A 24,613-nucleotide genomic window follows, 5' to 3' on the forward strand; every position below is an offset into this window, starting at 1 on the left:
CGTAAATTTCATTCCAATAATCCCTGCCCTCCCCACTCTTTCTGATCCATCCCCAGGGCAGCAACACCCGTCCATGGCACAGGCACAGCTGTAGCACTCCTGCCCTGGGGGAGGAAACCACTTTGGTTTGACTGGGGCAAAATAAGGGGAGGAGACTAAAAAGCCTCTCCCTCCCCTGGGGGAGGAAACAGAACTGCAGGGGGGTAACAGGGGGAAGGGCTACCTAGAAATAAGGGATGGAGTCCTAAAATTCAGGGCTTTCCCCAGAAAGGAGGCAGAGGGCAAAGGCTGGACATAAAATGGAGCTGGGGGAGATGAGGAAGGGGATGTTCACAGCCACATGATGAGCATCCACCTGAAGTGGTGCCCTCTGCCCAGCCGGGTAGCGCTGGGCCATCTCTGCGCTGCACAGGGGCACCCGGCCAACACGGCACGCTATTGGCAAGCCTTCCTGCAGCTCCCCGCTAGCACTCAGGAGCTCCTCTCCCCTGTCACCTTCTCTCTGACGAAAAAGGAGGGGGGGTAGGGGTGGGAAAAACACCAGTCCCCAAGACCGGTGCTTTTCCCTTCCAGGCCCCATCATCCTGCAGTGTGCTGCTCCCCCAGCACCACTGGCTCCAGCCACTGCAGAGCACCAGATCCTGTGGACGTTATTATCTCTAGTCATGCAACTTAATAATCAGGCTAATTACCTAGGATTAGTGTTTCTCAGGATAGATAACATAGGTGCGTACGTATCGCTATTTAACTTACATTTTACAGTGAAACAGCAATATCTCAGTCCCAGGACCAGCACAGCACCCAGGCTCCCGCTCAGTGACAGCAAGCGATGCCTGGCCAGGAACTGCCCCAGAGCCCAAAAACCAGCGCCAGGCCAGGCTGGGGAGGCCCAGCCAGCTCCCAGCAGACACCAGCTTGTCACTAGAGGTCACCAGCACTGCACAGCCGGGCACAGCCACGCTCAGCCCCGGAGAGCAAGAGCAGGAGGGAGGGGACGGGGGAGCAATAGGACTTGATCCCTCTGCATTCCCAGGGCAGTTCATCAGCGCTTGGCTGATGAGACAACTGCTTTCCAGGAACCGTGGTCTGCAGGCTGTGAGCACTGCACTTTCAGAAGAACACACATGCCCATGCCCGCAACACGCCTCTTTCCAAATGTTTTTTAAAAAAAAAATTAGAAAATAAAGAAGTTGGATACAAAATTTCACAGTCTCAGCTTTGCGTCCACCCCCAGCAGCAGCCTGCTGTCAGCATCTCGCAGGCTCTGCAATGCGCTCTCTGTTCCGGGACACAATGTGCACATATTCAGCAGGAACTCAAGAGAAACACGGGGAAGTTGTGGAAATGCTTATAGAAGGAAAAAAAAAAAAAAATCATGTAATAAAATCACAACTAAAGGGAAAATGTTTCAACAAAAAATTGCTAAACAGCACCATAGAGAATTCTACTGGCAGCATCCGTAACACCCTAAGGCAAAAGAGGAGGGTCCCATATTTTCCGTGCGAAAAAATGCCACAGACTTCAGGTTTCCAGTTCATCTGTCCTTTGCCCTTCCCTGGGCAAGGCAGGGCTCCTAGCCAGCACAAGGTACCAGAAAGGCCCTCCACAAACAAAAGGAAAAGGGGGGTGGGGGCTGGAAAGAGATCAGAGATTTGGGAGAAAAAGCTTTTCATCCATAGTCCTTAAAACAGACACCAACTTTAAAAAAAAAAATAAATTCTCTCTTTCTCTCCTTGAAGAAACAGTGTTGGCTGGACCCTTGTTTACAGGAGAGAGAAAAAGAAGTCAGCAGGTTTTCCAAGGGGAGCTCCACAGTAATCGTCAGTCACGGCAGGGAGAGGTCAGTAAAGCTGCAAAGGTCTTTTCACAACAGCCAGATTGCAGCGGCCACATCCTCCCGTGCACCCGGGGCACCATCCTCGGCAGCAAGGGCAGCAGGCGGGGGGCATCTCCCCAGCGAGAGGATGGCAGGATGGGACAGTCCTTCCTCTCCCCCCTTGGCTGACAGGGAGACCAGAGCCCCCCAGAAGGCAGGAGTCCGCTTCTGAGATGAGCTGGTCAGCGGGGTGCAGGCAGACGGGTGGCTCGAGGCTGGGAGGGTCAGGCACCCCCCAAGGAAGGGCACCCTGCGGGACCTGGCCCAGGGGGTTATTTGGAGACGGAGGCTCCTGGGGGCTCAGTCTGCGGTGAGAGGGGCAGCTGCCCGCCCTGCCGCTGCGACTCCAGCTCGGCCGCCTTCTGCAGCGCCACCTCCACCAGCAGCTGGAAGCTGCTGAAGTCGTCGCCGAAGAGCTCGGGGGGCGTGGGGGGCGGCGTGTTGAAGAGTCCGCTGGTGGGGCTGGCCGCCTCGGCCCGGGCCAGCAAGGTCATGGTGCTGCCGGTGGCACCCAGCGGCACTTTGGGGGCAGGGTCCGGCTCCGCTCGCTGCGGACCAGGAGGCTTCTCCAGCTCGGGGCTGTGGGCGCTCACCACCGTCAGGTTGCTGCCCAGCGCCTGGGCGGGGTGGCACAGTACCTGCGGGCACACGGACATCGACAGCACCTTGGAGGCCCCCGCGGCCGTCACGGGAGGTGCCACCAGCACCCCGGAGCCGGCAGCAGCCCCCCGCGGCAGGGCCACGTCACCAGCTTTGCCCCCTCGGCGGGAGATGGTGAACTGGTTGGGGTCCTTCCCGTCCTTGCGCAGCATGTCAGGGAGTAGCCGCCTCCTGGCGTTGATGAACCAGTTGCAGATCTGGGAGGAGAGAGGGGTGCAGTGCTGTCAGCCCGGGGCTGCCACGCATGCACAGCGCCGACCGGGGGGGTGGCAGCCTGAAGCCAAGCCAACAGAAGTTCCCCCCAGCCCCAGCAAGCAGCTCCTGCACACCCCTCTACCACAGGTCTCCCCCCCCAGCCCCGCACCTTCTTCCTGTGGGGCTCCAGAGAGGCAGAGCTACTCCTGGCAGGGGTTGCCCAGCCACCCACGGAAACCCCAACACCGGCTGCTTCCTGCCTGGCACTGCCTGCCTGGGGTAGCCCCTTCCTCCCTGCACCCCGCTCCCGGCTGCCCGCGGTGCAACGTTCCCACTCAGCCGTGCCAGCTCTCCCTGGTGGGGACTGTGCATGGGTGCCAGCCCCCCATGGCACCGCCAGCACCTGCTCACCGTGCCAGCACACTGAACAAACAGAGCCCGGGCAGCTTTGGGGCCGAGCCACCTCGTGAGCCAGAGCAAGGCTGCACAGAGCCACTGGAACTGCAGTGGCTCTCGAGCAGAGCTGCCCACTCCCCGGCGAAGGATGGGCTCAGCACTGTCCCCCCACCGCAGCCCCAAAGTCCTGGCAACTGACTGTGCCCAGCCGCACGCAGGTAAAGCAGGGTGCAGCTCCCAGCACCCTCCCAAGGGCTCCTGCCATCCCCTCAACCAGAGGCTGTGGCATTGCATAGAGCCAGCTCAGAGCCCAGCGGCCTCCAGCAGGTCCCTGGTCTGGGGGGGTTTCCCTTCTCCAGATGACCCACCCCAGAGGCTGGCGTTCCCAGCCACGCTTCGCATGCTGATGCCAGTGCCAACATGCTGCCAGCCTGGACGGGAGCACTAAGGCTGCTCGGAGCAGGCAGACGGCAGGACAGCAGCATGGACGGAAAACCCTAAAAACCATCATCTCGCAGAGCTGCAGCCCCCCATCCCCTAACGGGGCGGCAGGGATTGCGGCAGTACATCGACACCTTCCCATGCCTCCTGCCAATGAGCGAGGTTACAGCTAACTTCAAAGGCTCTTCCAAACATCTGCACACCGTAGAAGCACCGTAGCTCTGCGGCTACACCTCTGGAAGCCCTTCAGAAACACAGCAGCCACGTATTCAGTCTCGGCCATGTATTGTTTCAGGATCTTTATATAAAATGCTACATTAAAATAGCTGCCTTCTCCGTAGAAAACAATTAGAAGAGAATAAATCAGGGGGAAACAAAAAAAGTGACTGATCTTTCCTAAATCAACAGCTACATAAAATATTTCCCCCAGAGAGAGAGAACTTACAACTTTGATCGCAGCAAGATCTCAGTTGTACTTTTTTTGTCTTTAAGACAATATTTGGCATTTAACACCCTCAAATACACCAGTCTCACCCCCTTTTCCCTTCCAAACACCCTCCCTTGCAAGCCTTAGCCGGGTTCCCTTGATGTGATCTTGTGATCCCATGGCCATCAACTGCTGTAATGCCCAACCAGAGGGCTGGACTCACAACAAAAAGCCCAACCAACTCCGAAGCCCCCAAAAATGCTGCCAGTCCCCCCCACCATGCTCCTTCCAGCCTTCAACTCCCTCTGAAGAACACAGCACTGAGACGGGCACACACAACCACCAGTGACACCGCAGGACACCACACAGCATCACCCGCCCAGGGAGCTGGGATATGCCTCAGCTTTGAAGCAAGCAGCTTTTTTGTTTGGGTTTTTTTTAAAAAAAAAAAAAACATGGCCATCACTTGGCCCCACCACCAGTGCACACTGGACCATCACTTTGGGCAGTGTCTGTCCCCACCACCGCTGCAAGAGCAGCATCCCCTCTTGCAGGGAGAAAGAGCCCATCCCCACAGGAGGGCACAGGCTTGAAAACCTGCTGTTGTCTGGGAAGCCTAGCCAGGAGCAGGCACCGCTTTCTTACCTCCCGACTTTCTGCAAGGGAGACACATGGCTTCCCGGTCTCCCTGGAGACCTGGATTTGCTGCACTCCTGATCCCTGGCCGCCGGCGCCTGGCTGCAGCTCCCCAGGCCACTGGCTGGGCAGGGGGATGCACAAATAAACAACTGGGGGGTGTTCGGCCAGTGGCTGCAGCAGAGCCCTGCGCTTGAGAGGCTCCTGGAGGGGTCGGATCAGCGCTGACAGAACCCCACGGCCACTCCAGCCTTGCCGTAGGGTGTCCCACACCTCCACCCCAATAGGCTTCTCCTCATCAGATGGAGCAGCCCCCACAGCATCCTGTTGTGTCACCTCAGACTGACAGAAATCCCAGTGACAGCCCTCAGCTGGCCCTGGGAAACGCCACCAGGCTGGGACCCCCTGCCTGGGGGGTACAGGGGCAGCCTCCTCACCAGGCACAGGCAGGGGGTCCCACAGGGCGGGCAACAGCTGGCACATGGCAAGGCCACACCTTGACACAAGCCCACGTGCCTGCCAACACCCTCCCCGGTCCCAAAGAGCTCAGGGCACGGACAGCCGGGCACCTGCCGGTTCTGGTCCCACTGCCACAAGCCCTAGGGTAAACTCCCATGTGCCAGGCACCGCCGTGCCAACACCGGTCCAGGGCAAGCCCAGACTCCCACAGCCCCAAACCCACCGCTGCTCCCCCCACCACTCTGACTCAAGTCCTCCCAGGACCACCAGCCTCCCCTCGGAACAGCTGCCCAGACACACGTCTGGCCCAGCATTTAAAGAAATACATTAAAATGAAAAAGTTTGCCTTGCCAGCCAGGAAGAGGGAAACCAGACAGCCACTGCCTACACACCAGTGTCTGGGCCGTGGCCGGGACAGCTGGCCAGAACTGTGCTGAGCCACAGGGAAAGGAGCCAGAGGTGCAGAGGAAGCCCCAAGGAGAGGAGCTCAGCTGCAAACCCGCTGGCCCTTGCCTGCTCCTCTGCACACAAGAGCTGTTTCCCACTCTGCTGTGCCCCCAGAACCAGAGAACAGAGTGAAGCCCCCATTCGTCTCCCACCCTGCCAGGCTGGGAGAGGGGGGACAAGGCTCTGGGCACACAGGGGTCCCCCTGCCTGGAGGCTGCTGGCCTTCGCGTGGATCAAAGGGACAGGCAGCTGCAGGCAGGTTCTTCCCTGCCACCCTAACTGTAGGCAGGGTGAAAGCCAAAACTGGAAGGAAAAGCATTGCTCACCCCCACTGCTAGCCAGGGCTCCTGGCTGGGCACCCATCACAGCACCACAGGGAGAACATCAGCCCACAACCAGGAGCGGGGCAGGGGGACTCCTGCCCAGGAGCCCTCAGCTGGGCTGGGCTCCCCTTAATGCAACTGGTGTAACTGGGGCCAGGTGGGCCAGCCAGTACTTAGTGCTGCTAATGGGCAGCACTCGGGGTCAAAGCCCAGCCCAGCCTCTCTCTGCTAGGATGGTTGTCCCGTGCCCAGCATTGGGGGGGGGAGGGGGGGTGGTAGCCCTGGCCCTTTTGTTGGGGGGTGCCCAGGGGAACAGGATAAAGCAGCACCCTCCTGAAACCCCCCTACCTGTGGCAGCTTTTACTAACAACAGGGTATTGCTCAGTTTGTCCCCATCCCTCCATCTTCTGGCCGGCCAAAAAGCTCTGCACCAGCACTGCCATAAAACTGGTCCCTGGGGCTCAGACCTCTCCCAAAAAGAGGCTGCCCACATGCAGGTGGCTTTGCTTCCCTGCCGTTCCCTTCCTTGCCTCCTCGCTGCCCTTCAGAGGCAAGCGGTTCCAGCATGCCAAGTCCTTTGGGATCTTTGGTGAGGTTCTCCCAGTCCGGCCCATCCCAAGCGCTGTGGCAGAGGACCCAGCGGCGACCCCAGCATGTGGGGGACTGGCTCCTACCTGCAGCACCGAGAGGCTGGTCTGCCCCGAGAGGCTGAGCTTCTCCTGCTCGGAGGGGTAGGCATTGAAGCGGTGCTCGTACAGCCAGTCACGGAGGATCTTCACGGACTCCTTGGGGAGATTGCCCCTTCTCTTCCTCTTGTTGGACTGCGAGGGGTCCGGGGATGTGGCGCTGTCGTCCTCCCCGAGGTCGCTATCCGACATGGTGGAGCTGCCTGCAGATCTCTCCTGGTTAACGCCTGGCAAGGTGGAAACCAAAGAGCAGGCATCAGGCGGCGTCCCGGCCAGGGGAGCGCGGGGGGGACGCAGCCACAGACCCCCACACACCGCCTCGGAGGCGGAGGGCGGCTCACCCCCTCCTCACCCGGCCGGGGCGGGGGGGCATAATCCAGAGGCGGAGGACCCCCGGCGGGAGGAGAAGCTACAGGCACCGGCGGAGACAACAGCCCACCCCACGGCACTTCGGTTTGCCTAAACAGAGCCCCTGGAGGTCTGCGGAGACTGCACAGGCGTGAGCCCAGCGCACGCAAGGGGGGTTCAGGGCGAGCCACTCGCAGCGGGCAAGAAAAAATCCAGCATTTGGGGGGGGGAATTAAAAATAAACAAAATCTCAGCAGGAGAAGAAGGCCGGGGCTGGAAAGTCGGAGTTGCTTCGGGGAGAAGGAACCACGCGGGGTCATTGTGCGGCGGGCATGGAGGCGGGGGGCGGCGGGGGCGACTTCCCCGCGCTGCTGTCACGGGCCGGGGGCTCGGCTCGGCGGTGCGGGCCGGGCCGGGCCCCGCCGCCCCCCGCCGCCCCTCCGGCCGCAACAGGTAGCGCGGCGCCGGGGCCGCCGCCCGCCGCGGACACAAAGCCGGGGGAAGCGGCGAGCCCCGGCCCCCCCCCCCCCCCCCCCGCCGCCGCCCGGGGAGGCGAAGGAGAAAGAAAGAAGCTGGAAACTCGCCCGCGGCCCCAAACCCCGCACCCCCGCAAACGGCAGAAACCGGCCCAAAACCAGCCCCGACCAAACAAACAACATCGGCCAAGTTAGAAACGACGCGGAAAGGGAACAAAACCCACCCGAGCGCGCCCGCCCGCGACTCCCACAAACTTTTCACGCCGGGGGCGGCTCCCGGCCCGGCCCGGCCCGGCCCGCACAAAGGCGGCGGGGCCGCGCTCCGCTCCGCGCCGCCCCGCGCTCCCCGGCCCGGCCCGGCCCGGCCCGGCTCGGCCCGGCCCGCCGCGCCCGCAGCCCGGCCGGGACTCCATGTTTGCCGCCCGCCCCGGCTGCGCTCTTACCCCCGGGCCGCCGCCGCCGCCGCCTCGGCCCTTGCATGGGCCGCGCCGGGGTCGCGCCGCCGCCGCCGCTCCGGTGCTGGTGCCGGGGGTGCGGCGGGACCCTCCCGCGGCGGCGGGGCGGGCGGCCGAGGCGCAGCGAAAAGTTTTGGGTGGGCGGCGGTGACAGATGCCGAGACAGAGTTCCCTTTGTTCCCGAGGAGGCAGGAACTCGGCCGGGCCCCCCGCCCCCGGCCCCGGCCCGCCCGCCCCCGGCTGTCACCGCCGCGGCACCGGGCAGCGGGCACCCGAGCCCCCGCCCCGCCGAGCCCCGGGCCGGTACCTGGCGGCGGCGGCACCCTCGCCCGGAGCGGCCCCGCGGCGGGGATGGGGCTCTGCCCCGGCTCCCGGACACGGTGCCCGGCGGGAGGGAGCCCCCGCACCCGCGGGCTGCGCCGGGCTGCAGAAATGCCGCGGTAATCCCCCCCTGCGCGGAGCTGCACCCCGGTACCCGAACAGGGGGCACCCGCGCAGGGGCATCCACGCAGGGGCACCCGCGCAGGGGCACCCGCGCAGGGACACCCGCACAGGGACACCCCCACAAGGCACCACACAAGCTCCTTCCCCCAGCCATGTTAAGGCTGAATCCTGTAACTGAGCGCCGAGGGGTTACTGGTGTCTGGGGGTAGGGAACAGGTAGGCACTGGTTGCAGGGCCAGGCCTGGGGACTGGAGCTGCTGGGGCGGGTGTGGGTGACAGCCCCAGGGACCTCAGACCACCCTGAGGCATCACCGGTGCTTCGTTCGGTGGCTCTTTGACTTACTAAATGGGAAATCAGAAGCTCAGCACATCGCTGCTCCCATGGAAGTGGAAGGTGTTTCAAAGCAAGGGTGGTGATCGAGGAGGCACCAGGTGGGACCTTTGCCGTGCCCATTGCCAACGGGCCAGGCGAGGTCTTTGGAGGCTTTACTGGGCTGCCACTGCTCTCCCTACGCCTCTCCACTGCAGTAGCAGAGCCCAAGCTGACCTTTTGAGTTTTGGAGACCAAACCGCTCCATTTATGCGCAAGCATGCTGCTGGTGCAGGATGTGGGTCCCGCAGGATTTCCCCACCACGTGCTCCATGCCCTTCTGTGATGTGGGGCTGGGTCACACCTTTGCCCTCTGCTAGATGCTCAGGACAGGCAGGTGAGCAGCGCCGAGCCCAGAAGGGGACACATCCATCATGTCCACCCTGGGATGGTACCCTTCATCGGTGGGAACCACAAAGAGAAGAGCTGCTCTGAGCAGTGGTGGCACGTCCTGTGGGTCAGGCACCCTCTGGGCTGTATGGACGACGCAGTGAGAAACACAGACTGATCCCTTGCAGCTCCTGCGATGGAGAAAGTGCTGCCACGGGAAGCCAAGATGACCCTGTCCAGCAGTGAGCCCAGAGGGGTGCCAGCAGAGAGACCCCCCCTCTTGGGGATGTCCTCTTTGGGATGTCCATCCCCCCCTCTTGGGGATGTCCATGCTCATCCTTGCCAAGCCAAGCACAGCACACGTGTGTGCATCCCCCCAGGGACCTGTGTGCTCATGGGGCACAGCAGCCCCAAGGGTCACCAGGTCCTGCTCTGTCTTTCTCCACGCAGAGCTTGTTTGCGGCGGGTGTTTGACGGCACCCTGGCGCAGGAGCCGGCCTTGGGGCAGCTCTCCCCTCCCAGGCTCCACCACCTTTGCAGGCTGTGCTGCAGCTCCCCTCCCTCCCCTCTTTTCTGCTTGAAGGGAAAAAGATGGGTATCCATTCAGGTATTGAGAAAGGCTGCAAAAAAATTTCTTTTATGGTAGGTTTTTGGTCCGTGCAAAGCACATTGCATGGTGCAATAAAGGATTAAATAGCAAAAAAAGAATTCCTTAAAGCATTTGTTTAGTTGCTGCTAGATCGTCAGTGTCCTGAGTGAAACTGTACCCCCAGATTGCTATTGCTCCATTAATGCAACACAGTATGGGCTGGTGAACCACAGGCGAGGTGTGGGGCCAGCCCTGGGTGCAAATGTCGTCTGCTGCAAGTTTGCACCAGTGCATGGTGCATGCCCTGCCCCAGCCAGCCCTCTCACACTAGGCTCGCTCCTGCCTGCAAACCAGGGCCATTACCAGGCAGGGTGCGTTCATCCTGCTCACTCTGCTCCCTGCCTGGGCGCCCAGCCTGTTCCTGGTGGGTGACACCGCAGAGCCCCCCTGCCCCACGCTGGGGTCTGTGGCAGCTGCTGTGCCCAGGCAGGACTGTCCTTCCAAGCAGTCTGCTTTTGCTCCCACCCTTTGAAAAAAGCTGTATTAGTCTTCTGCCTAATTGAGACAACCGGGAAATAGTCACTGGGCTCAAATACCTGCCCAGGGCTGGGCCATGAGCCCTCCCGTGCTCCCTGGGCTGCAGATACAGGTAGTGTGGAAGCAGCTTTGGAAAAATCCCACTGGATGCCTGAGTGGAACATCTGGGGAGCCTAAATCCCTGGGCAAACCCAGCCTGGAGCAGGAGCCAGGGAGCTCCCAGCTGATGGGGAATTAGGAGCCTTGTGGGGCGAGGGGCCAGGGCAGGGGCTACGGGGCATCTCCCTGCCTGCTCTAAGGGCTTGTCCAGACTGAGTCCCCCAGCAGCGTCCCTGCAAAGTCTGGCCAGGCCCATTGACATGATAATACTATTAAACTTCAGCAATTTGAAAAACAATGAGCCAGCAAGAGCCCGAAGGGGGATGCTGGAAACCCCAGGCAGCCTCCGAGTGGATTGACCTGTCCCAGGCAGGACTCCCTCCACCCTTTGCCCACCCTCTGATTTTTAATCTGGAGTTTTGGCAAGGAAAATTGGATTTGTGGTCGGCTGTGCCGGCTGTTGGCTACAGCCCTGCCCTTGGGGCCCGACGCTGGCTCTCCAGCAGCGGGTGTCCTGCTCCCTGCTCAGGGCCACTGGACTCCCTGCAGGCTGGGATTCCCCCAGTAGGACTGGCCCTGGGAGCAGTGTTAACAGGGCTTTTTTACTGCTTCACAGACTGCCTTTGCTCTGCAAAAGCCAAGGCTCGATGGCCTTGGGCTGGAGCTGTGGTGGTGTTAATTAGGAGGGAAATGATAGCTGGGTTCGTCCTTCCCCTGCTCGGGGATGGAGTGGGAGCCTCGGGCTGGTGTGCTCCTTTACCCACCTCCAGCAGAGAATTAAAGGCAGGTTTAAAGGTTTAAAAGTGATCACCACCTGCTCGGCAAGGAGACCAACAGTTGTGTTAGGGTGCCGGTAAGGGCCGGTGCATACTGACTGGGAACAAGCAGCGCCACGAAAATATCCAGCGTCCACCTGTTCGTGCCACAGCCCCATGGTGCAGGGCTCAGCCCAAGTCAGCTGTAGCATGAGCTGCTTCACTACCTCCAGTGCCGCGTGGCGCTGCCCGGCTTCAGCACCGAAGCCCCACGCTTGGGCGCCACGGCCCGTCCATCTCCTCCTGTCTCTTCCTGTGGGGTAGCTCTGCTGTTCCTGTTGCCCTTCCCAGAGACCGTAGGGCAGGGCAGACCCTCTCGATGGTACTGCCATATCCTTTGCTTCTCTGATATTCCCATAACCTGCGTCACTGGACATGGAAAGAGGAGCCATAGTGCTCTGGGGACATCAGGATGGAGCTCACAGCGCTGGAGAACAACACTCTTGGGTCAGGGTTTGGAGGAAGCCTCCCTGGGCTCTAGACAGCTCTTGTTCAGGCTAAAGGAGGGAATAATTCCCATGGGGAGAGCTGAGGCAACAGGAGCTGCCACCCAGAGCACCCGGGGCTGCTCCTGGGCCCCTGGCTGGGGCTGCGTGTAAGAGCAGGAGCAAGAGCTGAAGAAATGGGCCAACAGGAACCTCATGAGGAGGAGAAGTGCAAAGTCCTGCCCCTGGGGAGGAACAACCCCAGGCACCAGGATGTGCCGGGGGCCACCAGCTGGAAAGCAGCTTGGCAGGAAAGGTCCTGGGGGCCCTGGTGCACACCAGGTTGACCATGAGCCAGCAATATGCCCTTGCGGCAAAGAAGGCGAATGGTGTCCTGGGCTGCATTAGGAGAAGAGTCACAGCAGGTGGAGGGAGGTGATCCTTCCCCTCTGCTCTGCACTGGTGAGGCCACCCCTGGAGTGCTGAGTCCAGTGCTGGGCTCCCCAGTACAAGAGAGACAGGGACATACTGGAGAGAGTCCAACGAAGGGCCATGAAGGTGATGAAGGGACTGGAGCATCTCTGCTACGAGGAGAGGCTGAGAGAGCTGGGACTGTTCAGCCTGGAGCAGAGCAAGCTTAGGGGGATCTCATCAGTGTGTATAAATACCTGGAGGGAGGGTGCAGAGAGGATGGAGCCAGCCTGTTCTCAGTGGTGCCCAGGGACAGGACCAGAGGCCATGGGCACAAACTGACACACAGGAGGGTCCCTCTGAACATCAGGAAACACTTTTTCACTGTGAGCAGCTCTTTTAGATTGACTCAAAAGGATGGTTATTTTCTTAACTTGGTGGCCCCCTGCCCCAAGCAAACACTTCTGAAATTAAATGACGAGTTTTATTTTGGTGCTTTGAAATGACTGAGTCAGGTCAGGTCGACCTGCTGGCCATGGTTCTTGTGATGCAGCCCAGGATACAGTTGGCTTTCTGGCCTGCAAGCGCACGTTGCCGGCTCACATCCAACTTGTCACCCACCAGTGTCCCCAAGTCCTTCTCCGCAGGGCTGCTCTCAACCCATCCATCCCCCAGCCTGTGCTGGTACTGGGGGTTGCCCCAACCCAGGTGCAGGACCTTGCACTTGGCATGGTTGAACTTCATGAGTTTCACATGGGCCCAAATAGTTTGGGGGTTTACTGATGTTTCTTTCTCTCTCTTTGGGTGAAGTGGTTGACCAGAGTGGATGAAGTGTTTTTGGGGAACGCACAGTTGACAGCACAGGAGAACTGCCCCATCTGCTTGTGTTGGCACCAGGGGCCTCCCGAGAGCATCAGCTGATGGACGATGCGAGCCGATGTGATCGGAAAGGCTGCCCTCCGGCCTCTGCACCGCTGGAAAAGCCGGGAAGCCAACAGCTGAGCAAAACCAGGGGAAGGGGCTCAGTTAGCACCAGGACTGAGAAAAAGTAACAAGGCATAGAAAGGGCTCTGAGCATTGCTGGACGGACTGGCATGTCTCCTGGGGTCCTGTCTCCCACCATGACTAGAAGCAGGTGCTGAAAGATGGTGAGAACAGAGCCCGTGGGAGAGATGCTCCCAGCCACAGACACCCTGAGCCAGACGTGGCTCCTGCGTGTCCGGTGATGCCCATGCACAGCCCGAAGAGGGGTGCGAAGCAGCACCATCCCCACACTGCCACCCTGCTCCCGCGTCTCCTTGCCAGGCCAGAGAGTTCAGCCTGCCCGGGGCCTCCTCAGGTGGAGGCTGGTCCGTGCTGCCAAACCTCCCAGTTGCCCTTCTCAGGATGCTTCCACTTTGGCTCTGTCTCTTTTTTATATTCAAGGTGTGGGCGATAAAAGGACCTAGGCAATGGCCGAACAGTGGTCTCTCTTTTAATCTCCTTTCTTTTCCTAGTAATTCCTAGCATGTGATTTTCTTTCTCCTTTTTTTCTTGATTTTGACAGCCACTGAGCTCTGACCTTTCCTTGGGGCTGTATCGGGGCACTTGGAGCCTGCTGTCTCACCCGTGAAGTCAGGGTCGATCTTCCCCATGTGCTTCACTTTCCATCAACCCACCTACGACTGCACCTGCATTTCAGTGCTTTTCACTCAGCCTCTGAAAGCCCTGCAAGACAGCCCCATCTTTGTTACCCAAATAACTTCTTGATCCACCTGCAAAGAGCTCCAGAAGGTGAGGGGAGGCGGAACTCCTTTCTGCAAGGGCCATATTTACTCTTCCTATACGTACCCCAGTGTCCACTACGAAAGTTCCTCTACTTCGCTGGCATCAGAGTTGAAGGATGCGTCTCCTGAGAGTCCTGCGGTGTAACCACGGCTGTGCCGGTGATGGGGGCAGCTCAGACACAGCAGCTTTAGTAGCTGCTTGAGGCAGCACTTCTGAAAGCCCCACGCTGGAGCTTCTGGCAGCTCTTTGCTGGGGGCCAGCAGTGCCTGCAGCTGATGGTGGCCAGCCACCAAGTCCATCCCACTCCGGGCACTGGGAGAACCTGGGCTGGTCACACAAGCTGATCCTTTGGGGTCAGTGGGGCTGAACATCGCTCCTGGATGCAGCTGCCTCCAGAAGACAGCTTGCCCACAGCATGGCAGAGGCCTTGCAGAAGCTGCAGGCCCTTTCCCACGCCACTCGGTTTATCTCCAGCATCAGCCCATCTGCCCCCAAGTGAGGTCTGTGAGACGTTCACTTTGGTGTGCGTCCCAGTGAAGGGGGCTTTTTAAAAAGCATCCTGCCCTCCAGCAGCCTTCAGGCCTGGGACTTTGCTCTGGAAGTGGGAGAACTGTAGGCTTTTCCCTGGTGCAGCAGGGAATTAGGGAAGGAGCTTGGCATCTACGAGCCCGGAGGTGGGCTGGTTTGGGGCTGTTGCTGCAGAGCATGAGCCATGACGCTGGGGAGCTCCCCAGGAGAGCATGTGTTCAGCCTTTCACATCTCTGTGGCCCTGATAATTTAGTTCATCTTTCCTTTTGTTGGTGGTGCCTGGGAAATAGAAGCACCAAGAACCAAGGAGAAGCTTTTCAACCATGGGTCATCTCTCAGGTGAGAGCATCGCCTGTGGCCTGGCAGGTCTCTGAGCATGGATGGGGCTGTGGACCCCTCTGATCCCAGCAGCATGCGCACGCGGAGCTCCTGCAAACCCCGTCTGAGCTTTCCCAGTGCGCTGGGAGCATCTCTGGCATGCACTGTGCCCTCGCCAGGTTCTCTGAGTTTGTTATCACGTTTTCCCCCATTTTAAGTAAAGAGATGCAAGAAACCCATCTTTCCAGGGCAGGGAGATGGGCTGACTTCAAGGAGCACTTACGACAGTAGCTTTGCAAGGCGGGAGCCCCCTGCGCTCCCACACCCTTGTCAGGGTGGTGATACATAACCAAACCAAGGGGACAACCCCCCTCCCCATTTCTTACCCTCCCTGTCTCTTACCCCCACCCCTGCCCGCTCAGGGTGACGCAAAAGGGTGGCCGAGCCCCTGGGACCCCAAACCAGCTGATGGGGACAGTGTGGCCAGCACCTTGCCAAGTGTATCTCAGCCCACCCATCTGCCCACCCCGATGTGGGGCCCGAGCAGAGCGACCCTCATCCCATCAGCAAAGGTGGAAAATTATGCTCAAGCTGATTTTACGTGGGTTGGGAGCGATTTGGCTTTGAAAACAGGCTGCCCCACTGGAAGGGGCCCTGGCTGGCAACTGCAGCGAGGTGGGGAGATGTGGTGCCCAAATCCGCCAGGCAGGCGGGCAGCGCGGCACGGCACGGCACCGATCCACGAGGGAGCCACACAGAGAACATCTCCATATCACACCCATCAGGTTTTATACGCTGCTTTGACTTCCCGAATCCCTCAGATCGCAGGCTCTAAAGCCATAAAACAGCCAGGAAGGAGGAAACAATGTGGGTTTTCTTTTGTGAAGGAAGGGAGTGCGGGAGAAGAGGGGAGAGATGCTTTCTCTCTGTGCTACGGCCCCAAGATAGGGATTGCCTGGGCTCGAGCCAGCCAAAATCCCCACAGGCCAGCACTCACCTGGGATGCTCACCCCGGCCCCAGGGACCAGCGGCATGGTGGCTTCGAGGGGGTCAACGGCTGCTTGGGGGGGGTCACAGCCAGGCTGGGGGTCCCAGTGGGGCGAGCCTGTGGGTGGGAGAGGCGATGGGAGGGGAGGTCTGGGGCTGATGGATGGGCACACAGCGGCACAGTGATGGGAGCGCTTCCCCTCCAAGTGTGACCCGATGCGGGGTGCTGGTCCTGGGAGGTGTTTCCCATGGGGGGAGCCTGCTGTGGGGCAGCAATGGGGGGCGGGGGGCGGGGGGTGTGCACAGGAGGTGGCAGAGGGGGTGAGCGGCCCCGGGCTCTAATCGTCCTTGTCCTTGGCCCCGTGCTTCAGGATGCGGGTGAACTCCACATAGTTGAAGTTGCCCTTCTTGTCGATGGGCGCCTCCCGGTACATCTCATCCACCTCCTCGTCGGTGAACCTGTCTCCCATGGTGGTCAGCAGCTCACGCAGTTGGTCCTCATGAATGAAGCCTGCAGGGATGGCAGGGGGTGGCGTTAGCAGGGGACACTGTGGGAGGGCTGAGCAGCAGGACTTTCCCCACCTTTCCCGAAGACACCCCTGCCCAGCTCTCTCACTCTAGAGCTGCCTGGGGACTGTCCCCAAGGATTTGGCCCCTGCCCTCGTCTTGCTTGCATGCCCGAGGGTAAAGCGCCCAGGCAGGCAGCATGGGGCTGTGCAGGCGGTGCCCGTACCTGCTGCCTCCTCGTCGAAGCAGGCGAAGGCATTGCGGATGACGTCCTCCGGGTCGGTGCCGTTCAGCTTCTCCCCGAACATGGTGAGGAACATGGTGAAGTTGATGGGCCCCGGCGCCTCGCTCATCATGCCCTCCAGGTACTCGTCAGTGGGGTTCTTCCCTGCCCGACACAGACAGGGTGTGGGTGCAGGGCTCTGTTCCCCTCCCAGCATCCCTCCCCAAGGCCACCCCACAACCAGAGAAGGGGTTTTCCGCAGTGCCCAGTGCTCCCCACTCAGCTTCTCTCCCCATACTTTAATCTGTGCCGGAGGCTACCTGGAACCAAGCTCTGCCAGGCTCAGCCTCGAGGGAGGTGCAAGAATTCATCTGGGGGTTACCGGGAACTAAACCCACAGCTTTTCCCCATTCCTCTGGCAGCTGACACCCAGCACCACCCGAGGAGAGGGGCAGCAATGTCCCCACACAAGCCTCGTGCTGCTGATGTCCCTAGCACTGCTCCTACCATGGATGCACCAGGGATGGTTTAACCTCTTCTGCTGAGGTCCGCGTGCCCCCAACGCCTGGCCCCTCTCTGCTCCCAGAGCTACGGCTCACAGGGAGGAGGGACGTCCCTCCCACAGCCAGGCAGGACCTCCAGAACAGGTTTGGCTGCCGGGCCAATCATTGACAGACCTCCCAAAGCGCCGTGGAGGTACCGCAAGGAGCAGGAGGTGGGAGCCATGGCCTGCAGCAAAGGAGAACGGGCTCTGGGTGGGGAGCGTGGCCAGACCTGCAAGTCTCAACCGGCCAAGGTATCATGCCGGCGCAGGGACCAGCCTCTTCTGTCACCCAGGCTGAGAGCAATGGGAGGGCTTTGTCCCGCAGGGGATGACCCCAGGCAATATTCTGGGGTGAGACTACTCAAATACTCAATGGCTGCAGCTGGTGGTTGCTCCTAGGGCAGAGCTTCTCCAACCCCAAGGGTCTCTTCCCTTCTAGTGAGCATGGCTGTAAGAACAACACACCAAGCTGCTGCCTTTGGGTGCCTCCACAAAGGCACCTACGGTCAGCTGGTGCCAGCAGAGAAATCCCCCCCCAGATTTTGCAGCCAGCATCGGGCTGGCCCAAAGCAGGAGCACTGTGACTCAATGGCATCCCACTAAAGCTGGTCTTCAATGCTGGGTGTGAGGCACTAGGTCACCCAACAGCTCTCCCCGCTTGCCGAGGAGGCGTTGAGGGCAGAGGGTCTGAGGGACATGTGGAGGCACGAGGGAAGGATCTCCTCACCAAGGGAAGCCAGCATGTCGTGCAGATCCTCCTTGTCAATAAAGCCGTCGCGGTTCTGGTCGATCATGTTGAAGGCTTCCTTGAACTCCTGGATCTGCGACTGGTCAAACATGGCGAAGACGTTGGAGGTGGCACGCTGGGGGCGCTTCTTGGTGGTCTTGGCTTTGGCACGTTTGCTGGACATCTTGGCGGCTGGGGTGGTACCTAGGGGTAGGGCAGCAGGCAGGAGCATCAGGAGGGCTGGGGACAGGCAGACCCTGGGGGGCCAGAGCAGAGGCAGGGACACACAACTCCTGGCACTGCCAGTCCCGTGCCTCAGTTTCCCTAGCTGTCACACAGTTTGGCAACTAAGGTGAGATAAGGCGGTCGCAGGGTCGGACATGGGGACAGGCGAGACGGGCTCTAATGAGTCCCCTGGGAAGTCACAAGAGCAGGCAGCGCTCACTGGCACCCCTTCCCCAGGGCTGTCCCCATGGGCTGCAGGCAGGGCTCCCTGCCTGCACCCTTGGCCCCCAAACTCCCAAACCTGCTTGCTGCCTGTCCCCTTTGCATCCCAGGCACAGGGAGAGATGCCAAGCACAGCACCCAGCATCCCCCCACTGCCATCAGTCCCAGGGGGGGCATGGGGACGGGTGCCTTGGCATTTTGGGCAGAGCTTAGCCGTGCCCCCCCATGCCTCCCCTCCTCCTCTGGCAGGTCTCTCCCCAGCCCAGCTCCCGGGGCGATGGGTCTCCCTGGCATCCTCCATTTCGCAGCCCCCAGCCACATCCCCGGGAGGTGGGCTCGCGCAGCACCCAGCACCCAGCGGGAAGGGGTTATCTGCTCCGGGCACATTCCTCACATACCACCGCCTCCCTTCCCCCTCCACCCTGCGCTCCATCCATCCCACCTCCCGCCACCGGGTCCAGCCAGGCCAAAGGCCGCTTGCTGCCTCCCTCCCCGCCATGGTGCCCGGGTGTGCCCCACACTCTGCCCAGGGAGCCCACGGGAAGGGCCCCGAAGTGGAGGGGAGAGAGGCTAGTGGACCTCTGGGGGGCTGCAAAGCCCCTGCGGAGCAGGGGGAGAGCGGCCAAGCAAGGCTGGGACCGCGGGGTGCTGAGGACTGGTGCTGTTGTTACAGGTAATGAATGCCAGGAGAAGGGAACAGCCTGGAGGGGCAAAGAGGGGGGCAGCAGTGGGAGGGACAGACCTTTGGGGACATGGCTGGGGCAATGCGTGTCCCATGGGGAATAACAAAGGGACCATGTGGACCCCAAACACCACCGAGGCAGGACCATGGCAGGAAAACCTGGTCTTTGAAAGGGGGGGGTCCTGCTCCCGGCCCGTGCTGGCGAGCACCCAGCAGAGCCGGGCTGGAGCAGAGAGCTCATTCCCACCCTGAGATGGTACCCAAGCCCCTTCACAGCCTCCGAGCAGGGGTGTGGTGATATCCCCCCACGCTGCCAGGCTGAGGGATGCAGCCAGTATTTAAGACACCCTGCGCCATGGCTGCTGGGGACCCAAATGGGATCTGTATGGGGTGCTTGGCACCCCCAGCGACCACCAATGTTGCCTGAGAGGAGGATGCTCAGACCTCTCCCAGTCAAATCCTGCCAAGTGTAACTCAGCAAGATACCAGCAAAGACCAGCCTGGCAGAGGGACGGTGTTGGCTGCCAGCTCAGCACGGCCCTGCGAGAAAGTCTGGGGTGAGGTCAGCCCAAGGGAGAGATGCTGCTCAGAGCCCTCATGTTTCTACTGCAGCCATTTCTCCCTCACACACAGCCCTGTGCCTCAGTTTCCCCATCTGGGTCAGCACCTGGCATGGGGAGCAGCTGGGGAGGCAATGTTAAATTAATGGATTATGAATGAATTCCATGGGGGAAGAGCAAAGTAGTAATACTGCTGTGTGCCCCGTGCCATGGTGGGCAGGAGGGCTGCCTGGGTTCCTGCCTTCTCTGGCAGGGGACACAGAGCAGTTAAGGAGCCACATCATGTTGCATGAAGCAGCACAAAGCAACAACACCAGCGAGCTGCGTGCCAGCAACCATGCCTGGCTGGTCTGGCCACCCTGGGCGTGCTGCTCCAGGATCCGGTTCCCAGCTGGGTCCTTATTGCTGACGCACCCAGGGGGACCACAGGGCTTTGGGGAGCATCCCTCCCAGAGGGACCCCAGCACTGGCACGGACTAGGGCAAAGCAAACAGCCTTCTCCTGCACCCGCACAGCTCCTGCCAGCCCTCCCCAGACCGTACCTGCTTTCCAGGTCTTTCCCTCCCCTCCTGCTATCCCTCTTTCAAGGAGTTGCAGCGGTGGGGGCTGGAGCAGCCACCAGCCTGGTCCCCACCCTGCTGCAGCCCCCAGGCTGCCCTAGCTGGGCTGCGCTGGAAGGACATCCCCGGGGGCCGCAGTAAGTGCCAAATCCCAGCTACGGTGTCAGTGCCGGCAGGGCTGCCCAGCACCGCGGAGCCCAGCCAAGCTCAGAGGGGGCTGGGGACTCTCCTCCCACCCCGACACCCGCTCCCATCCCACTGCGGGACCAGTGCACCATGCCAGAGAGCCTGGCAGCACCCACCGAGCCCAAGTTGGGCCCTTCATCTGCAGGGTACATGCTCCATGTCCCCCAGGAGACAGTCCCCGCCTCATCCCCCATGAGCCCCAGTGGCTGCAGGCACGGGGATGGAAACCACACTGCCCTCAGCCCCCTCCTTTGCGCTGCCCTGGCCAGCACCCAGCGCCTAACAGCAGTCATCAAATCACCCCACCATCCCCAAAACGCTCGGTCCTTTCCCAGTGCTCACCAGGAAAGAGATGTTTGTCACCAGCCAGCTGAGGAGAGCAGCAGGACTGGAGAGCCCAGCCATGCCCACGGCTGGGTGGGCAGGAGATCTCACCCCCTGCAGCCCACCTCTTGCCCGCTCCTTCCTCCAGCACGGCTGCACCATAAAGCTCTTTGCAACGGGACGGTCTCTTTCTGCATGCCCTGCCAGACACCAGCGTGTGCTGCTGGTCCGTAACCATCCCCCAGGCAGCAGCATGGGGAAGCTCAGCTGAACACCACAACTTCGCTGTGCCGGGCCAGAGCCAGCAATAAAAGTTCTGCCACTGGCCCACAGCACTGGGCTCAGCTTTCAAAACATGCTGAATTATTACCCGAATTATTAGCAGAAGACTAGAGAAATAAGCAGGAGTTTTGCTCTCACCACATGAATTAATATTATACAAATATTTACCCTGCCACGGCTGTGACCAGCAGCAGAAGCACAGCTTGGCACCCTCTCCAGAGAGATGGTTCTTAGGGGGATTAAGTGCGATTTTGACAGCACATGGTTTTGCTGTTTGATCCAAAATATGCCCTGGAAAGATGCTTGGTCCCAAGGTCCAGCTCAGCCTGGTCATCTCCTAATCATTCTATTTCTGCTGTTAGCAGACCTCCTTGGGCTGGCTGGGACTTGGGAAGAGACTTCTTTGGGTCAGTGCGGGGAAAGGCGCCTCTTGCGTGAGGCAGAAGTGATTTGCAGCGAGGCCTGATTCAACAGGGGTGATCTGTGCTCTGCACGAGGTCTCAATGGCCGTGCTCCCCTGGTCTTCGAGCCCATGCTTTCTGGGATTCCCAAAAACCCGATGCCCAGACCATTTCAGGGAATGCCCGGCCATGATGCCCTGCACGCTGGGGTGGACTCAGCTGAGCCAATTGCTGCAGCCACTAAACCTTCGGCTTCCTCCTCGGCAAGAAGGAAACCCACGGAGACTGGTCCTGCTCCTGCCACCCCCTGCTGAAAGCCCCAACCCAGCACTGCTCCAGCCCAGGAGCTGCTGATCTCAGGCAGCAGAGCCGAGGAGGTTAGCCCTGGGGTGAGACCGCAGCCAGCCTGGCATGAAAGCTGTGCACCGATCTGATCACCACACGCCCCGTCACCGGCTGCCCTTATTCCCTCGTCCTTCTGCCACCACTCCTGCCAAGATGATCTCCCTGCCTCCTGCACCACTGGGCTTATGCCTTCCCCATCTGAGAGTCAGACCCAAGGGGCCATGGGGCTGGCTTAAAAAGTTCATAAGTTAGTAAAGAAAATAGTTTAGTTTTAAAGAGAAAGAGCAAAGACCCACAGTCATCAGAAAAATAAACCGCCATGTGTTTCCTCTTTGGTAAAAAACAGACGAGCAACTCCATCCTGGTGCTGCTTCCTGACCGTGCTGGGGAGGGTGGGATAAGCCAAAGGGACGTCACAGTGCTGCCAGGGCAGGTGGGCCCCGTCCCGTCCCCGTCCTCCTCCCTCCTGCCCACTTCCACCCTTCCCTACCCCACATCTTCTCCTGTGCTGCTCCAGCTCACTATCCCAGCTGAAAAATAAAACAGCAGGGAGCTGCTGCTGGGCCAGCGGGCTGAGCAGGCTTGTGGCAGGTCTGGCTGGCAAGAAGGAGGGGTGCCCGGGCAGGGCGGGAACGGGGCAGCTCCCCTCGTGGTGGCAGCAGCCTGTCCCCAGGCCCTGGGGTGTTCCCATGTATTCAAAAGCTACGATCACCCGGGATATGCTGCTAAGGTTTCCCAAGGGTGGCTCCTCCAAAGCTGGCCATGCAAGTGCAGGAGCCACCTCTAAAAGTGCTGATGAGGCTCCGGCACCGTGTGGGGCTGCCCTGCAGTCTCCAGCACAGCCAGAGAGGGACATCATCTCCTGCTTGCAGTGAGCTCCTCTCCGCCACGAGATCCCAGCAGTGAGATGCATGATGTGCGTCTGCTGGATGCTTTTGGTCAGGGTAGGGAAAGAGCGATTCAAACAGCCTGGGCTGTCCCAGAGGACACCCCTGCAGGGTGAACGATGGCCCCTTGGAGGGACTGTGGTTAAATCTCTGCCCAATGGCTCTTCCCAAAACTAGTTGCTAGTACCAGTGAGCCACAACACAGCTGCGTTTACTAAGGGGCAAGCACTGGCCCCCCACAACACATGGCCAGCCACACCTCGACACATTACAGTACCGCAGGGGGTGTAGTCCAGCATGAGGGCCAGTGTGGGTGATGCCTTGCAGCATCCCACACTGGCACAGGACGCTGCAGGGCAGTGCTGCAGGCAGGGCATCCTTCCACCTGTAAAGCTTTGCCGTCTGCCAGGCACCTCTCCCAGCACCAGGACTGCCCAGAAGCGGACATGCCGCCTCCGGAGCCAGCGGGACACACGGACCAGGTTGTCATATGCTGGAGGAGTGAGCAGGGAGCAGCTCGTCTTCCCTGCCTAATTCACTGTTAATCCGTCCCTTTCCTCCAGCACAGCCCTGGTCGGGATGCCCTTGTGATGTGGCATTGCTCAGCTCCGGCCCTGCTGCCAAAGGGTGCCAGTGCCGGGGGAGCTGCACTGCCGGCCGGAGGCACCGGGAGCTGCAGAAGAAGCCCCCCGTCCTGCTTGGCACTGCAGGAACAGAGGCGGGCTGCCATGCTGCTCCTTTTTTGGCCTTATTAGAGATGGATGTGGGAAAGGGAGTTTGGAGGCGAGGGGAAAGCAGAACCCGAGCCCTGGGCTGTGTCCCCAGACCAGCCACAGCCACCAGCACTGAAGCCGGCGAGCAGGTTTCGTGTGCGGATGGGAAGGAGCAGGGCAGCACCAAGGAGCCAGAGCTAAGTGTGCAGCAACCCCTGGGAGGGAGAGTTCATCCAGCCCTCCCTCAGCTCCCGCCGCACACCGGGGGCATGAGCAGGCCCACGCACAGCTGTGGGGCTCAGCTGCAAGTTCGGCAGACGGTTTCTGGGCTAGCTCCTTCCCACCAAGTTTAGGGGACAAGGACCTCACTGTGCCCATGTGGCACATGCAAACCCTTCCAAAGCACAACTTCTGGGGCCACCATGAGAAGACCGTGCACAGACACCATCACCACGCAAAAGACCCATCACCGAGCACCCTTCTGATGCCTGGGGAGGCTGGGAAACAGGACCATGGGGCAGAAGGCCTTCATGGCCCCAGGCCACCATGCCCTGGGCTGGGTTTGATATTTTCCCAGGAGAATTAAGGGGCTCACCTCAGCAGGGGAATCTGGCCGCAGCGCCTCAGAGGGGGAGGTGACCGCAAACTCCTCCTACAGCCGCACAGAGCCTGCCAGTGACTAGAGGAAAAAAATTCAAGTGACTAAAGAAACCCAACCATCTTTGGTCAGCGGCGGTGGTTGTTGACACTTGAGGATGTTCCGCTCCAAAGAATGCTGCTTCGGCCGCCGCCTTCTCCTACACATCCATGTTTTAGAGCCTCCCCTGGCTTTTATCGCAGACGTAACTTTTTGTACCAAAAGGGCACGCAGGGAGGGAAGCCAAGAGGACCTCAAGTTTTCATGGGCAAGGCTAAACAAAACACAACGTTCCTCTGTGTTTAAGACTGAGGGAAATGAGCTAAATAAAGCTTTTCTGCCTTACAACATTTTATTGCCTGAAGTTGCTCACAGGTCACTGGGGAGATCTCTGGAGCATCATGCATGCATCTGGATCTTGGCTCTGGCCATCAGCAAAAAGACTTGGGGGAAAAGCAGATGCTCCAGACAGGAACAGCTCTCTCAAACCGGGAGGCAGGTGAAGCCAAAGGCGGCAGGATCTGCTCTTGCAGCGCTGCCGTCCCAGGGAAGCCGGGATGTCCCAGCTCCAAGTCATTGCAGACAGTTACCGAGAGCTTTGCTCAAGACCGATCCTCGCCTCCCCTGGCTGGGACATCCCTGCCGGGCCGCGGAGAGAGGCTCTCCCCACCTGCCCGGGCAGAGGGGTGCCTGGCAGGGACGCACCGGGGCCTCTCCTACCGCTGTGTCGCCCCCCCCCCCCCAGGGCTGACCCCAGCACCAGCTCCAGCACCGCCGCAGTGCTGGGGCGGCCGGGGGCTGCTCCTTCCCGCTCTCCCCGGGGCAGCCGCCCCCTCCCGGCCTGCCGCTTCCCCTCCCAGCTGCCCCCGGCTCCATCCCGCCCGGTCCATCGGGGCCGCCCGCGGCTCCGTCCATCCCACCCCATCGGGGCTGCGCCGGCTCCATCCCGCCCGGTCCCGCCCGCCCCGCCGGGGCTGCCCCGCTCCCTCCCGTGCCGGCCGCTCCCCGTGGCCGCTCGGCTCCCGTCCCGTCCGGCGGAGCGGGGAGCGGCGGGGCCGGGACCCCGGCGGAGCCGCCTCACCTGGACCGGAGCGGGGGAGCTGCGGGGCGGCCGGCGCTGCTCTGCCGGGGCCCGGCCCGCG

General features: G+C 60.7%; 2 protein-coding genes across 3 annotated transcripts; both read right to left on the minus strand.

The window, feature by feature from the left end:
• Positions 1-1,361: 1,361 nt before the first annotated feature.
• Positions 1,362-7,850, minus strand: TGIF2 (TGFB induced factor homeobox 2). 2 transcript variants are annotated; one of them, XM_076352154.1, is made up of 3 exons: positions 7,814-7,850; positions 6,535-6,773; positions 1,362-2,733 (listed from the first exon to the last, which is right to left on the minus strand). In XM_076352154.1, exons 1-3 carry the CDS (start codon positions 7,848-7,850, stop codon positions 2,149-2,151), a joined length of 861 nt encoding a protein of 286 aa, XP_076208269.1. In that variant the 3' UTR covers positions 1,362-2,148. The 2 variants fall into 2 exon arrangements, with proteins under 2 accessions (XP_076208269.1, XP_076208270.1); XM_076352155.1 differs by lacking the exon at positions 7,814-7,850 and adding an exon at positions 7,595-7,626.
• Positions 7,851-15,225: 7,375 nt separating this feature from the next.
• On the minus strand, positions 15,226-24,613 carry MYL9 (myosin light chain 9). Its single transcript, XM_076352151.1, has 5 exons — positions 24,553-24,613; positions 23,430-23,513; positions 17,448-17,651; positions 16,180-16,341; positions 15,226-15,957 (listed from the first exon to the last, which is right to left on the minus strand). Exons 3-5 carry the CDS (start codon positions 17,629-17,631, stop codon positions 15,785-15,787), a joined length of 519 nt encoding a protein of 172 aa, XP_076208266.1. The 5' UTR covers positions 17,632-17,651; positions 23,430-23,513; positions 24,553-24,613; the 3' UTR covers positions 15,226-15,784.

Source organism: Aptenodytes patagonicus, chromosome 14, assembly GCF_965638725.1.
Source record: "Aptenodytes patagonicus chromosome 14, bAptPat1.pri.cur, whole genome shotgun sequence".
Taxonomy (NCBI): Eukaryota; Metazoa; Chordata; class Aves; order Sphenisciformes; family Spheniscidae; genus Aptenodytes; species Aptenodytes patagonicus.

Coding starts and splice junctions, on each gene's coding strand:
- TGIF2 (XM_076352154.1), bottom strand. CDS start 7,850: ATGCAAGGGCCGAGGCGGCGGCGGCGGCGGCCCGGGG. Junction 6,774..7,813: donor GCGGCGGCGGCGGCCCGGGG/GTAAGAGCGCAG, acceptor CCACCTTGCCAG/GCGTTAACCAGGAGAGATCT. Junction 2,734..6,534: donor CCAGCCTCTCGGTGCTGCAG/GTAGGAGCCAGT, acceptor CTCTCCTCCCAG/ATCTGCAACTGGTTCATCAA.
- MYL9 (XM_076352151.1), bottom strand. CDS start 17,631: ATGTCCAGCAAACGTGCCAAAGCCAAGACCACCAAGAAGCGCCCCCAG. Junction 16,342..17,447: donor CGACATGCTGGCTTCCCTTG/GTGAGGAGATCC, acceptor TGTGTCGGGCAG/GGAAGAACCCCACTGACGAG. Junction 15,958..16,179: donor CTTCGACGAGGAGGCAGCAG/GTACGGGCACCG, acceptor CCATCCCTGCAG/GCTTCATTCATGAGGACCAA.